The sequence below is a fragment of the Gallus gallus genome, chromosome 4, assembly GCF_016699485.2.
Source record: "Gallus gallus isolate bGalGal1 chromosome 4, bGalGal1.mat.broiler.GRCg7b, whole genome shotgun sequence".
In the NCBI taxonomy this organism is placed as follows: domain Eukaryota; kingdom Metazoa; phylum Chordata; class Aves; order Galliformes; family Phasianidae; genus Gallus; species Gallus gallus.
In genome coordinates this window covers 5,765,699-5,782,055 of record NC_052535.1, presented here as the reverse complement: position 1 = coordinate 5,782,055, position 16,357 = coordinate 5,765,699, and the positions used below count along the sequence as shown (strand labels likewise).

Here is a 16,357-nt window from a genome sequence, read left to right as displayed (position 1 = left end):
TACCAATGACAAATCAAAGCTGAAAGTTTGCCTTGCCTGTTGTCATTCATTGCCATTCATATTTAGAAAGCAGACTGCTGTGATAATTGATTTGATGGTCCAGCTTGAGTGGAAGCACTTCTGGGCATAGCAGGCCTCAGAGATGCCAAAAAAGAAGAAAAGGTGGGAATGAAATAATGCACTACTTTCTCCTCAGAGGCATGTGGCCCAGTTTTTGAGAACAGAAAAACATGCTTTAGAAGAAGGGGAAAAAAAACAACTCAGTAATAAATACAAAAATGACCATATAGCCTCAGTCAGATAAAAATAGGCATTCAAGCAGAGACAATGAGTGTACATATTTTACTGGCAGGTGAATAATAGGAGAATGCTGTGGAAATAATCTGATTTTTAACGGACTCTGTCCGTGGGAGTACCTTTTTGCTGCTTTTGTGTGTGTGTGTGTGTGTGTGTTAGAACAAAAAGAGGTTCCCCCAAAAAGTAAATTAAGAAAAAAAAAAAAACCTTTTTTTTTTTGAAGGTTTTCAAAGAGGAATTGATGATTCAGAAGAAAGGGAAGTAGACAATTATTGAATTCAAAAGGCAATATTTATGTGTTTGGATTATCTGAGCTCATATTGAGTTTGCTTACTTCAATCAATAGATGATAATGAAGCTTGTCTCTGTATTTTTGACTAGGGGGTAGTGTTCACCCATAGTCCCCTGCTGATATGAATAACTTAAGACAGTGAACTGCTAGTTGAGGAAAGAAGTAGATAAAAAAAAAAAAACTACTGAATTCAATGTTTGACCTCTTAATCGTGACTGCTAGCTCAACTGTGTACCCTTGTCATCAATTTAAAGAACAAAACAAAGTCAGATTAAAGATGTGAGCTATCAAAATACAAAATTGTAACCAGAATGAGTTGTCTTTTGAGGGATGCTTATTTACTTGCGAAAATAAATGTTGTCTGTCAACTTTGCTGAACTCTTTGTATTCACAGTCTTAATCTTTTATATACAAAGAAGTAAATCAAATTCTACAGTAGAGATGTATGCCAAAAAAAAAAAAAGTTTGAATTAGGTAGTAAGAGAGAGTAAGTATGCTGATCGAGCCCACATATAAATATTACTTCTCATCCTCAGTCATTTTTTTCTTCTTTTCCTGGATATATTTCCCTTTACATCTTTCCCTCCAGTCTTTGCATATTTTCTGACAAAGAAGAAAGAGCTCTAGCTCAGGAAAGCTTATTCCTTTATCTCCCTTCAACCTGTCTTGTGAACATCTGTAGTTGTTGATTGAAGGAGGATGATAATGAATGAAAGAATTAAGGTTTTGTGAGGCAGTGTACTTCTGCAGGATCTAGGGGTATATAGTTGGTATCACTGCACAAATGAGCCATGACTTGTAATCAGTCTGAAGTTTTGGCTATGCCACTTTTATATAATAAAATTTAATAAATTTTGTATCTCTACCTGCAAGGAAACCACATAGTGGTAGAAATCAAGTACGCATATTCAGTTTTTCTTTATTTGTAATAGTACAGTTCTAATTTTAAGAACATCTGGGTTTTGAAGAAGTTAAAATTGATTTCAAGACTTGATAAAGTAAATTCTTAGTATAGAGATGATTAGTTACTGCATTCATAACCATATCAGTACCTAGGGATTAAATTTATTTTATTGTAACATTGTAAGAGACTATTCTTTTATATGATTGACTCAAAGTTTGCTGAGGAACAAGTCCAGGCAAGTCCTGGGCAAAGGTAGAGAAATCTTCTGTCTGGAGGACACTGATGGACAGGTCCTGGCTGAAGGTTGTGAAATCCTCTAAGGAGCACAGATGGACAAGGCCAGGAGCAATGAGAGAGAGATAAGCTGCTGATAATGGCCGGGAAACGGTCTTTTTGTGTGGACTTATCTCGAGGAAGATGGCCATCTCAGGAGGTATGCACATGACTCTTGCTCAAGCACCCAGGGATGTCACGTAGGCAGGAGAAAATGGAGGATAAAAGAGGGACCACGGGGGACTAGAGGGTTTTCTGCCATCTGATCTCTCACCACGACAGACTGGAGAGGGTTTTCTGCCATCAGATCCCTCACCACGACGGACTGAGAGGGTTTTCTGCCATCTGATCTCTCACCACGACGGACTGAGAGGGTTTCTGCCATCAGATCCTTCACTATGGACCGTATGCTGACGGACTTCCCTGGGCCTGCTACCTGAGACCTGCTGCTTCCTCTCAGACTTAGTCTGCAGTTTCTTCCTGGACCCACCCGGTACCTGCACTCTCTTGTTGCCCAAGACTGGCCTCGCTGCTCCTGCCCTTTGGCCTCGGACCATCGGAACGTCGTGCAACGGGACTCCTGCCGGATCCTGGTGGTGCCTATCCCCGCTTTACGCAATTCTTGCTTCTTTCTATCTTTTCTATCACTCGCCTTCCCTTCCCCATCACCCCAATCCGTAATAGTGTCCGTCCTCCCCTTTCTTCATCTCCCTTATTAACATTTGTAATAAACTGGTCAGACCAACATCTGAACCGTTGTTTCTTAATCTCGCGCCAGGCATACATATTTCAAAGAACCTCCTCTCCCTCCTATAAATTGGAGCGAGACAAACATGTCCGTGGAACTTAATATTTTGAATATCTCTTTGTAGGGTTGTGCGTTTAGATCCTATAGACCAATGTCTTTCTCTTAAAATTTGAAAGTCTTCAGGTATATACAGAACAGTGCTGTTTCCTTGCCTTCATAGAGATGTAGATTTTATCATTAAATTTTTGTAATACCACAAGTCACACCCTGTTTTCAAACTCTTCAGTTCAAGAACAAAAGGAAAGCTTTTCTTTGCTGTATGAAGCTATTGAAAAATTGTTTTTGGAGAACTAAATGCATGTTGACAGTAAGCGAGAGATTCTTTGTAGAGAAATGGTGTACACGGTATTTTTTTATTTATGGTATTGTTTCATTTTTAGGTAATATATATAATAAAACAGTAGCAAATAATTACTTCAAATTTTTGTTGTCTCTTGGAGATAAATATGCAGCTTAGATGGATACAAATGGACTATTACTGGCAGTTGTAACACTTCTTTCTCCTCTGCAGGAATTGTTTTTCTGTTTATCTTGGCAGAAGACTTCTTTTAGAGGTCTCAGTGAAGGTGCATTGTGACATTGCATGGTGGCGGGGTGTGCAAGGAACTAGAAATTGTGTTGCAAGGAAGGTGGGACAAGTGAGAAATGAAGAGTTCTGTTTTAGTTATGAGTAATTCTTGCAGACAGCCAGGAGGTGATGGCAGGGAGCATACTGAGCTGGATAGGATAGTACCTGGATTAACCTAAGTGGATCAAATATACATCAGTGTTGAGTCAGCCTGGATCTGAAATCCAGATGAATTTTATGATACTCCAAAATGTGTGAATTGTCCTTTGTACTTGTAGGAAAAATTTACTTATTTCCTGAGCATACAGAATACCACTGGTTTATCAGAGCTGCAACTCAGAAAGAGCTGTTGTTGGAGATGTAAACAGATCTTGATTAAAATACAGGAATCTGATTTTTGTTAGAAGAGATTTACTTTAAATTTCATGAGAACTCCTGTATTAATAGTGTTTTCCTGCCCAGTGGTTTATAGTAAATTATAGTGGTTTTTATTCTAATTATTATCAGTTGGACAGTATCACTCCTTCACTAATTGCATGTACCTACTTATCAGGCATATCTAGTGATACCATCACCTGCACGTGGGTTGGGACCACAGAAAATCCAGGAAATAGGGCCCGTGCTCAGCATCCTGGCTAAAGAACAGTTTCTGTAAGAGGAAGATTTAAGGTCTTTTCCAACCTGAGCGATTCTATGATTATGTATGTTTATAAGCAGATATGCTTATGCAAATCCTGTCCTGTGTCCTGACCTAGGAAGCTCTGTGCAGTCGGAAAAGTCAGAACAATTTTTTTCTGCTGACATTTCCTTGGAGCTTCTCCCATTGTACTGCCTACTTTATTCATACAGAAGTGGTGGTTGATAAAAGTCCACTGATCCTATGAAACAATTTTCTTTTGACTATTTTCCACTGAATGTTAATACAGAAAGTGGGGATAGAACTGCAGTGGCAGTATTTTGTCATCTGATGCATAGCTCTTAGGATCAAACAAAAGTCTGCTCTGGAAGCAGCTCCTGTGGAGGTCATCCAATCCATCCTTCTGCTGAAAGTAAGTCCTTACATTAGGATCTGTATCACTTCAGTATCCAAATAATTGGCTGTGTTGGGTAAAACCTACTCTGATGGCCAGCTGTCATAACATTTCAGAAGAAAGCAAAGTGTTCTGCAACTGGTTAAATGTGCTTTCCATACTGTCACATCCTTTTTAATAGTTACATGGAATTGCTAAATCATAAAAACAACCTGTCCAAAGCTCTTCTCAAAGCAAAGGAGAGATCAGCACAAAAGCACCTTATTTAAAAAGGAAGAAAGCTATTGGAAGGTGACAGCTGGAATCCCAGTGCTTAATCTGTGTAATTAAAACTTTTCTAAGGAGCAGGAGAAGCAGGTTAGAATTGAGGTAGTTTTAGGAGTTAATTAGCAGGGTCTTTTTGAATATTAAGAATGCCTTTGAAGGATAAAGTTTTGAAAAGTAGTTCAGGCCTTTCAAACAGCATAAATTAAGGCAGAAACTTTTTTATACATCCTCAAGATGCAAACAGAACTATCCTCCCTTACTGATCCATATGCTTCCATCAGAAATATAATTATATGTACTTCTCAGTGTGTGATTCTCATTTGTTGATTTACAGTACAGATGATCCTTGTCGTGTTTGTCAGTGTCCATTGCTCTAGTTCTAGCTGTTCTCAGAAGGACTTGTGGAGAAATTCTTCATTTAACATTATACATACCTCGGACAGTATTTGGGTGTAGCAGACAAATCTCTGAGTAAAATGCTCCATGACCAATAGTAGTATGTTTAAGAACATACTATAGACAACCTGTAGTTCAAATTACATGTGAAAGATAAAAACTCTTCTACAGCAAAGGTCAAAACATTTTTATCATTTGAAAAATACCTTTTTTATCACTTGCTTCATCTTGATGCTGTATGGTGGGAATATGCAGGACTTAAAAGTCACTTCTGTGCAGAAAACGAGAGTAATATCTGTATACCATAATATTACATATATATATCTATGGAAACACTTGTACATAAAAGATTTGTGCCGACATAGAATTTTTATGCAGCAATGAAATTTTACATTCACCCTAAGTGGACATCAGACTGATTCTGCATACAAAAACATTGCAAAATGTCAAAATAATTTGAGTGAGAAAGGTATTATGTAGTTTTGGTTTATCGGTTTATAAACTTTGTTTCTCACTTGTAAATTTTGCTCTTATGATGATCTGCCATGCCTATCAGTTAGAATGTTCCATCCTCATTTACCTGATTCTCATGCGTTGACAGCAAAGGTTAAATTTAAAAACAATTGTAATTATTTTGTAATCTGAAAATGTTGAAATTTATTTTTGTCTGAATAATGTTTTGAACCATGAGAGTGGGAAGCTTCTTTACTGAGAATGAAAAATATTTGCATCTTAATTTAATTTTAAGACAGCAGAAACTGTCTGATTTTTTATTTTTATTTTTACCTGCAGCGTATGTTGAATCAATCAGTGACCAGTTTCATTTCTGGCTGCATGATTCCTAATCTAAACACAAAGCAAATTAACATAGATTTTATACTCCCTCTTTGAGGGGTGTCAGTTTGAAAACAATTTCCGTAGAGGCAAGTGCAATTAGTAGTGGTTTCATGGTATGTATCGTTTTATTCCTATCTAATACATATTATATAAAGGGCAAAAAGTTGTTTTTAAGGTAATGTTGATTTTTAGAAGTATAACCTGAAAATTAGTAATCTGAAATACATTACTTAATGTTTTCATGCAAATTCTTATGTGGTCTGCAGTCTTCCCAGTCATTTTAAGGAAATATTATTATGAACAACAAAAAAAGAATATTAAGTATGAACTACCATGAGTGTTTAGGGCTTTTAGGGGAAAAGAGGTGAAAAAGAGCAGTATGAGTGTGATGAGAGAATTCTGGTCGTTTTGTTGTTTTGTCAAATAGTGGCTGCTTCCAGCTTTAAGCAGAAATGTAGTAGTACAGTCAAGGTGACTTACCATTGCAAAACCCACAGGCATCTTGAATTTTCCATCTCTTCAGTAGATGATGTACAAATGAAAAAAGACAGCGATGTGGTATTTATGGTTTATAAAACAAAGTATTTAAAGGCATCCTAATAAACTTATCTTGAAAGCACTGCTGTGCAGTAGGCGTGGTATCATGACAGTGTCTCTGCACATGTTTCAGATCCTGTGCGTTAGTGTTGTGATACCTCAAATATTATACTGACATTCGCAGTCTTTGCACTTTGCATTATTCACCAATATTTGTGATACGTGACATTCTTGCTAAGTACTGTCAGGTACAATATATCATGAAACAATTCTTTATAGAGTATACACAGAGACTCCAATCTTTGTGCAGGGACACATGTCCTTGAGAAGATGATATCCTGAGTTAAAAATTTTCTGTCCCCTAAAGAATTAAAATTATTAGGAAACTCCATATGATAGGCTAATGTAGAACACGTTATCAAAATAGAAAATTTAACTTCAGGTGCAATGCTCGCAATTGAAAATTAGCAGTATGCTTCAGTGTAGCAAGTTTCTTACATGGCCTGTGTGTGACAGTTCTTCCCACTCAGCTATAGTAAATCCACTTAAATTATTCTGAAGATCTTCAGACAAAAAAAATGTTCCCAAGGCTTTAATTGTATCAACCATGTACCTACTGATAACCTTCCTATCTACTGAAGCTGTGGAGAGAAAAGATGGAGGCTTTGGGGACTGATGGAGAAATTTTTAGGTTAATTCACACTTCTGATTTTCAGGAACATGGGCAAAGAGTTCATTTATCTTCTGTGCCCTTTGCAAAAGAGGAGTGAGGTCATGGATTCTTTTGCAGCAAAATAGCTGGAGGTATATTGGACCCAATGACTGCAAAAGGATTTTCATAATCTTTCTAAATCAGATATTATATTTTGGTTAAATATACACCTTTCTTTTTCCTTGTGAAGAAAAAGAGATGGAAAATACAGAATAGAGGTAAACCTTTGGCTCAGTTGCATTCTTAAGCTGATGCAGTTAGGAAATATATTAATTTCTACTTAAGAGGACTTTTGGACTAATTGCACAGTCATAATTGGATAAAATCATTTTGCATTTGTGACCAACTAAGGGGAGGGTGCACAATATAAGAATAGCTTTTTCCAAGTTCCATGCATTTGGCCATGTAGTTCTGTTTTTGTAATAAATCACTAAAACATGCTTGTAGGTATAATGCTGAGACAAGACTGGATTGCATGTTGGTATTACATTAAGAATATTAAATGTATACAAGTACTGCATTATATGTTATTTATTCTGTTAGCATGTTTCAGAGAAAATTACTACTTTTTATTAGATCATCTTTTGGAACTGTTCTGTAATTAACCACCAAAAGTAATGAATTCTAAATTACATTTTCAATTACTTATGACTAAAATTATCTTAAAATGAAAAAAAAAAAATGGGTTTTATTCCATGAAAAGCTTCACTTCTTTACCTGTGTTGTAGATTAAGGTAACCTGCTTTTTTAAATTAAACGTCAAATATAATTTGCCATTAGAAACAAAGTGTATGCATACAGTCTGAAGGAGGAAAAAAAAGACACTTCAGCATCATTTAATAGTGATTTATATGTAACATCTTTTTTTTTTTTTTTTTAGCAATTAAATAATGTCTAGTAGAACAAAAATGTTAGAGGTGAAGGTATGTGCATGTGTGTGTCTATGTAGGTGCAGACACCCCTACTTTTGTATGTTTTCTTACATGTACGTACAGTACTGTCAATAGAGCAATCTACAGGTTAGTCACAAACCTTCTAGAAATAATAGATTTCATAATTTAATGTTTTTTCATAAAATATTAATGACTTTTGAAATGTGAAATTCCTGCTTTGTTGGTTCTGGACATCTCAGGATGATGTGTGTGTGAGCGGATATATGATTGATGGAGAAGAGCAAAAAGCCGTAAAGTGTTTCTGCCAACAAAGAAAACTCTGAGGCAGAAGAAATTGATGCACAGGCTATAAATTTGTCTCTCCATTTTTCCACTGCTTTTAGTTTTAATGTTACTTCCCTGCAGTCATGATCTGAAAGCTTAAAAAATTACCTAAAAGTCACAGCATATCAGTATTACTAAGTTGAAGTCAATTTTTCTATAGAATTTTGCAAAGCACATTATTTAAACGATGTGGCTCAGTGAACTGACAGCTTGATCTTAAAAGTGATGCTGTCCTTAACTAAGTGTTGCTATTGCTACAAAATCATTGAGTTAAAATTTTTGCTTATATTTTCCTCCTATGAGCTCTTTTCAAGGTGTGCTTTTCCTCTGTTTCATCTAAGCAGTGGATAATGTGTAAAAATGTCCACTGGAAATAAAGGTCCCCTTTTCACCTATACATTAACTGTGCATAGCAAACATTCCTTTGCTCTTAATTTTCTAAAAAAAAGTTAGTGCCACGAAGAAAATGCATAAATGGGCATGCTGCATTATATTTTCCTTTATATATAAAATCATTTTGTTTTGTTTGAATTATCATCTAAGTTTACTTAGTAATTCCTAAGGGCTATTAGATGATCATTAAATCTTGATTTTCTGTCAGGAGGAATTAATAATCTTGACTTCGGAGTGAATTTAGAAGCAATAGGGGATTGGAGTCAAATATTTGAATACCATTTCAGTGTTGAATTGGTTATTCATGTTTCAACTCAGACTGACTGGTAGATAAATAAGTAAGTCCTTCTTTGCATTTTAATACTTGTTTTTGTGGGTTTTTTTCCTCTCAGCTGGGTTAAAATGTACATGGTTTGGGATTGCTGCTTGGATGTCCTCCTTTATGAACACCTTCTCAGTCAGTTTCTAATAAAGAACTTAATAGCTGTAAGCATAGATTGCATATAAACCTATCTTCAGAAATTGAACTCTGTAAGAGTGGGTTTCTGGATGAATTGGTCAATTTTATTTTAAAGGAAAGCTGAAGTTAAAGCAAATACTTTAATAGCCTGATATTGCGTTCCAAGAAACTGCCACTTAACTGGGAACATATTAGAAACATGTTCTAGACATAATCAAATTAAGAAAGGTCAGCTAACTTGTCTCCGTTTTCTCCTTCTTTTTGCCTTCCTTTGTTGTCCTTGCATAGCTTCCTCTCTACTTTTAGCAGAGATGACGGGGAAAAAGTTTCGAGAGCTTTTTATTTATTTACTTTTACATAATACAGAAAGCTTTTTTTTTCTTCCATCGCAGTGCTGACTGAAGTCCCCTTGGCTGTGTCTGTAGCATGGGCAGATGTTTAATGGTGTATTTGAGAGTCTTGATCCACATGTGCACGCTGCATCTGCATCATGGTGCTCCTCCGGGCAGTTTTGCAAGGAAACCCATATGCACAGACCAGAAGTGACCTGACTTATTCTCTGCTGGGTACACCAAATAGAAGGATCAGAGAATATCTGTGAATTTTGTTTATGTTCTCTGTATATATTTTAGCCTATGGGCACATAATAACTATTTTATTAACTAAGATAAATAATAGATGTTAATTCATTTTCATTATATATAATTACTTATGAAGAAGTCTCACTGAAAATTTCTGGCTTAAGCTTTGAATAAATTAGAAATGATAAACTGGCAAAGAGGGGGAAAAAATACAACAAAAAAACCCCACAAGAACCAGAACTTTCCCATTTGAAAAATAGCACTGAAATCATAGCCTTTATATTTAGAGCTGCTGAGAGTATGGATATAAATACTAATGGTGAGCCCAAAATAACTAGTGTTAATATTTATTATTTCTGAATCCCTTACATGTGCTTGCTGAGAAGTAAGAATTGATGACATATTTAGAAGGGACTTCTGGAAATCATATAATGCAGCCTCCAGCTTTTGAAGTGTAAATATCACCTACTAGATGAAGCCAGCTGTGTTGTCAAACCAGGTCCTCAAATCTTGTACAACCTCCTGATTACCTCATTCTACTGTTGCACTACAGTCGTAGTAAAGTTTTTTTTTTCCCCTACATTTAAGCTGCACTTGCTGACAATTACCCCTTGTAATACCATCTACATAGCCAAGAAGAATTTAACTGTGTTTTTGCCTAACAAAAATAAGACCTTACTTTGCAGTCAGAGGTTGCAGTTAGATTTCCCCCCTTTTGCTCTCCTTTTGCAGGAGTAAACAAGCTCTACTCCCTGAGCCTTTTTGTAGTTTGCTTGAATGGCCATCTCATAGGTCATCTGACAGAAAAGGCTGTCCTGACAAAATGAATGCAGAGTTTCATAAGGGAGAAATACTGTGACTACATGATGTGAATCAAAGTGTGTTTTTGTACAAAAAGTATATTTTACAAAGGCAGGAGGGATGGAGATACAAGAATCAATTGTTATAGTGTCTTATCTGGATATGGCCAATATCAGTATTATTGATTAAATATACATTCTGTAGGATATGAATTAGTAGTTAGTTACCTCACTTGTCAATTATAGACAGTGAGTTGTTTGCTTTTAATTGCATAAAGTCAGACTTGATGATTAAGCTATTTTTCAGAAAGAAGGAAGGAAAGAGAGCTTGGCTGCTGGCTAAACTACCAGGATTAGACCCAGAAAATCAGAGGTTAAGTGGTTTGCTTAAGTGCTGACTGTTTGACCTTGAATTTCTAAAGATACTAAGGTTTTCAGTGCCACTTAGATGTGTAGGTAATAATTCTACTAGACGTTTATCAGCTCTGGGGGTTGAAGGAGTTGAAATACCTTTATACTATTGCCCTTAATTGTATGCTGCAGTGGAAATAGTGTTATTACTTCCTACCAGTGGTTTTGTTCTTGTAAATTTTTTTTGTTGTCTTGTGTGCAAACATAATACCACATACTGGAGTCATGATCATGCTTGTTTCTATTTTATTAATTTAGAAAGGAACTGAGCTTTTGGAGAAATTCATAAGGTGGATCTATAACCCTGCATATCACGTTTTTTCCTTTATCACTTCTTTACATCTTAAATTTATCCCTGTTACTTGGTATGTCTTTGAACTAAGCTTCTAAGTAGAGTATATTTAAGCAGTCTTTACATCGTAGTATACCTTTTTCCATTTGAAGAAAGCTAGTGTATTTCTGGTGTAGTTTTGCTCATGTATGGATGTTAAGTCACAGTACCACATGGGTGCTGTTACAGGATGTCCATTGAAATTGCAGGTCAAGTTGTTACGCTGAAATGCAGGCATTTTTTTACTGTTGTTTTCCTTGCTATTTTCTGTTGAAATATTATGTAGGGAAGTTTGAAAATTCATTTTTTTTTCATTCATTATATGCAGCATTAGCATGGTTTAAAGGATAAATGAAATTTGAGGCTTTTAGGGTTACATCATTGCCATAAATATCTAGCATATGCAAGAAAAGTAAATGATTATCAGTAGGAATTATCAGCATTCAGAGAAGATGCATCTCATTCCTGTCTTTTAGAAAATGCTATCTAAAAAAGTCTAGTTCAAGAGAATATAAAAAAAGTAACATGTCCTTTGACTAAAAGTTTAATTCAATAAAACAGGCTTTGCATTGTGTGCTCTGCAATCCCCACCACTGCTGCTAGAGGGTGGTTCATGATTTTGATTGCTTTGGCTTTAAAAGCAAGCAGAATTCCTTGGCTTTCCAATTGTGAGGAAATCCAAGGACAAAGTGGGTGATAGTTAAAAGACAGTACATTATGAATTTCAAATTCACATGAACACAGTGACTTTCTTATTTGTAAAGATGAAACTAGTTCAAGTGTTTAAAAAAAAATAATAATAATCCCTCATGAAATTGAAGGCACTTGTAGTTAGAGCTGTTTACATACAACAGAATATAATTCTAAGGGACATTGCCAGCTTTGGGCAAAAAGTATCTGATGGATTAGTCTTATTTTTGTGGCACTAAGGATGTATTTTCCTAATCATTTTATCTGGCTGCCGAGTTCCTATTCTCTTCCACCCCAAGCAGAGGCTCCTGGCTTTCTTTTCTTTCACCTGAATTCATTTTCTTGTTTGTGTGGTAAAACTTGATCTGGAGTTGTACTGTAGAGTTCCAAAGGGGGGGGAGGAGGGCGGGAGGGAACACCTGAAAAGCAAAGGTTTCATGTATAAAAGGAAATTATTATTTTCAAGGCTAGAAGACATCTTGCAGGACACAGGATTCTAAAGTCTCTTCCATGTGGCAATGAAAAGGAGGGTTATCAAACAATTTTTGTCCTTATTAAAAAATCAAGTTCTCTGTGTTTAGGAGATGATTAGGGCCAAGGTTTGTCCCTGAATGACTTGCTCGTTTTTCTGCACACTCAGCAGTAACCTGTTCTGACCCTCTTCTGCTACTTTGCACACAGTCAAGCTAACCTTGTCCTGTCAATCTTTTCTGCGTTTTCAGTCTTGGGAAACTTGAAGAGCAGAATTTTTTTTTCTCCACAATCTCCCTATGCATCTTTGTGTAAGTTGTCGTTCCTGCTTCCCATCCAGTCGATGTGAACATGGATATAATATTTCAAGTTTTATATTCACCTAAGTTTCATTACCTGAATAAGTGGGATATTTCTTAGTCCAGCTGTGTTATGGTAGATAAAAAGCCTGAGTGTAACTGCCTTCCTTTTTAATGATACCGGAGTGGCATATTCCCTATGGACCTATTGGTGGATCCCAATCAAAATTTTTGTAAGAATGGCTGTATTGCCACATTCTGAAAATGCAGACAGGGAAAAGCAGGTAAAAATGAATATAATTCACCTGCAAAATGAAAACAAAACCAAGAAGAGTGGATTTGATATGGAGATGTTGTTGATGGAAGACTCCAGAAAAATTTGAAGAGTGTATGTAATAGTTATGTTTTATGTTCTGTGATGAGGAGGGCTAAGAATGGAGGTATAAAATAGGCAAAATGAGGCTTACCTTGTCATTCCTACTGATAAAGTAAGGAAATGCATATGAGATACTTTTTTTCCTTCTCTTCTCATCACAGCTGAAACTAAGGAAGTAGCCATGGGGAATCGTTTTCTCCCTTAGTGTAATCAGGAGAGAGAATATATTTAAGCAGTTTGTCATTGCTTCAAATTTGTGATGATGGGAGCATAAATAAATGACTAGAGCATCTCCTGGCTGTTCACTAGCTAAACAAAAAGGTGAAATATATGGTTGTTTGCTAACTAGAATTTGATTTTTCTGCACTTTTTTCATTCATACACGAATCGGTTATTTGCTGTTCTTGAGTCTGATTGGTAGTTCTCAGTTCCCCTGTTCATACTTATGTATGCAACTCATTTTCACTTATCAGTGCAGAATTGCAATGTTGTATCAAAGTGTTATATAAAAGAGAATTTTAACATAGTTTAAGTTTAGTATGTCAGGGAAGAATAGCTAGTAGATAATGTATTAAGGAAATTAATAACTGACAAAGAGGTTAGAGAACACAGGAGGATTGTCAGCAATTGATAAAAAGTAATTTAACTTTAAGAAACAATGCCGTAACCAAATGAGACTTAAAAGCGTAGAACAGCAGTTTTCATTGTTCAGTGAAGCTGGTAAAGTGCTTTTTTCAAACAAAAAATATCTACAGTCACTCAGTGAGCAAGAGGGACAGTAAAGCTGCAGAGAAGCCAGACTGCATGGCACAAGTCAGCAGATGGGTGGGTGTGTGTGAGCTGCAGTCTATGCAAGGTGTCCTGAGCTTTATGTTGAACTATTTTTTCCTTTCTTTTTTTAATAAAAGCCGAGTTGGAAAGCTTTGGATTGTCCACTAAATTTTGCTGTAGGACGTTTTGAAGAAGTGCATGCCTTATACTGAGCCATGGTTTTGAATCTCCTTTTATATTGTTTCTGCTAGTCACAGAATAAATTAGTACCTACTGATTTGGCGCAGGCTTCATATGTTGTGTGCATGCGTTACAGAAAAGGCCTTCTACTATGTAATTTTATCTAGATAAAATTCACAAGAAGTAGGGTGGTTGTGCTATTTCATATGCAGGCAATTGTTATAAGTTGTAAGTTTCACAGAAGAGACTTACAAATGCAAAATATTGATAAGGAAATGCAGAACAGGTATTTATTAGAAGCAGCAGTTGAGAGAAAAAGCATCCTGTAGAGAGAGTGTGAACGGTGTGTACTGATAAAAAGGCATTTAGTATTTATTCAGTATCATAAAGCAACCATTCAAGTACTTTGATGTGTGATGATCTTTCATGCTACAGGAGAGAATGAGATAATCGAAAAAGGGCAAAAGGCTGTAACTGAAGTGATCTAGGATATTTGTTACTATATTAATTGAGGTTAGGTAGGTAGATCTTCAGCTGTTCTTCAACAGCTGAAGAAAAGGACAGGTGGAATGTTTATATAAGGCTTATATAATGACTTTTTTCCTGAAACTCTTTGGATGTGTGTGCTACTCAGGAGAAGGTCATGGCTGGATTTGGGAAGGAAAGACTAATTTTGTGGTGTAGTCAGCACGTTACTGCCATTTTGCTATATTAGCATTCATTTACATAGAAGTGTTTTTAGTCATGTTATGAATGCCAGCATTAGCATTTAGATATAGGTATTTCTAAATCAATAATTAAAAACACATGGAAATATTCTCCTCATTTAAGTCACACATTTCTCACCTAGCTTTTAGTTTTAGTGTAAGTTAATTTCAACTAAAAATGTTTAGAAGACAGCATACAATCATTTAACAATATTAAAAAGAAAAAAAGTGTAGGGAGCATTAAGATTTTATCACTGCATGACAAAAATGATTTCAACCTTGGCATTGCTTTCTCCAGAGCTCCTTTTCTAAGTGGTAATTAATTTCATGAAAGTTTATGCTTTCAGAAGTCTACAGCTCTGGTTGGTATTGAGAAGTTGAAAGATGCCAATTAATTTTCCATTTTTTCTTTTGTCCATAGAGTGCAACACTTGTGGGTTTTAATAAAGTATTGTCTGTTAATTGGTGGCCTGGAGAGCATCTTCAGAAGAAATAGCAGGGTGAGGAAGTTTTCTAAGCTCAGTAAATAGAAGTAGCTTAACTTCTTTTTAGCTTTGTAGAGTTTGTTTTTCTTTAAAATAAAGCAAAATCTTTATTTGAAAGTTCTGGAACTTGCATTGAGGACTTCCTGCATATCTTGCTACTAATAGGGATGTGTTCTTTGGTGTCTGTCAAGCCACATCTAGTCTTGCTTTTAGTACAGATAAAAATTTTTAGGGGCTTTTTCATAATGTATAATACAGGCTATCAGCATTACCACAGCTCACTGTTTAGTAAAGAAAGGTATATAGTTTCTCATCTCGGAACTGTAGAGTAGCTTGACCTCAGAAAAGAAGTTATTTTGTGTGTAAGTGTTTTGCTTCTAGAGCAGCTATATCGAAATGTATATAATTGCATTTTTTAAAACATTTATCAATTTAGTCAGACCCATTTGGAAGTTGTATTTGGTTATAGGGTCTTAAAAAGCCCTAAATGTTAAACCTGTTTTCTAATATGCAGTGATAGTACACTTAAGCATTGTTTTCCCCATGTTATTTGTAAATGGTCTATTAAGACTGTAATAAAATAGTTGCCAGTTTTTAGAAACTGTCTGAAATACATGTGCATGTGCTGTAATGGCATGCTACTTTCACTGTACAATCTTTGAGGTCATTGCAGAGGGTGCTCTGTTGATGGGGAGGGGATAAATTGGCAGATTTTACAAGTATGCTTTTTATTGTCATGTGGGCTTTTGTTTAGTTCTTTGTTCGCAAAGCAGATCCAGATTATGGATTTATTTTTCTCATAGTCTACAATTATAAAAATAGCATTTTTATGAATTACTTTAATGAACAAGAATTTGATTCACATGTTCAGCACATGCCTTTGTTGCAAATAATTTGTAGTAAAAGTCACATGCTGTGTTTAGTTATTCTCTATTGTTGTGTCTAAGGAGGTAACAGGTGGTGATGAGATCATCTTACCAGGCTCAAAAGGAACCTTTCTTTAATACAGGAGCCCTTCTTTAATGTTATATGATGAAGGTGCAGATGGGCACGGATGACTGCAGCCTGTGCCAGTCGGTCATACAGGAGTGATGTCGTTTTAAGTTTTCTCATAGCTTATTCAGTTCCATTTAAATATTGCAAAATGCTGAATTGTAAATGTTAACCTATCCATGAATAAAAAATGTTGATATTTTATTTAATCAAAAAATAATTATGGATGGTCTGCCTTTATTGTATTATTTAAAGTATTTCATTTTACAT

At 35.7% G+C, this 16,357-nt stretch overlaps 1 protein-coding gene across 8 annotated transcripts in view; it reads left to right on the top strand.

The window, feature by feature from the left end:
• DIAPH2 (diaphanous related formin 2) overlaps positions 1-16,357 on the top strand; it is a 159,865-nt gene that overhangs the window by 130,069 nt on the left and 13,439 nt on the right. The window contains exon 28 of one of the 8 annotated variants that reach the window (XM_040698664.2): positions 521-967. The exons of the other annotated variants lie outside the window; for them this stretch is intronic. Within the exon in view, the coding sequence (XP_040554598.1) occupies positions 521-573 (53 nt within the window). The 3' untranslated portion in view covers positions 574-967. Of the gene's footprint in view, positions 1-520; positions 968-16,357 lie in introns of those variants that run through there. 8 annotated transcript variants of the gene reach the window in all.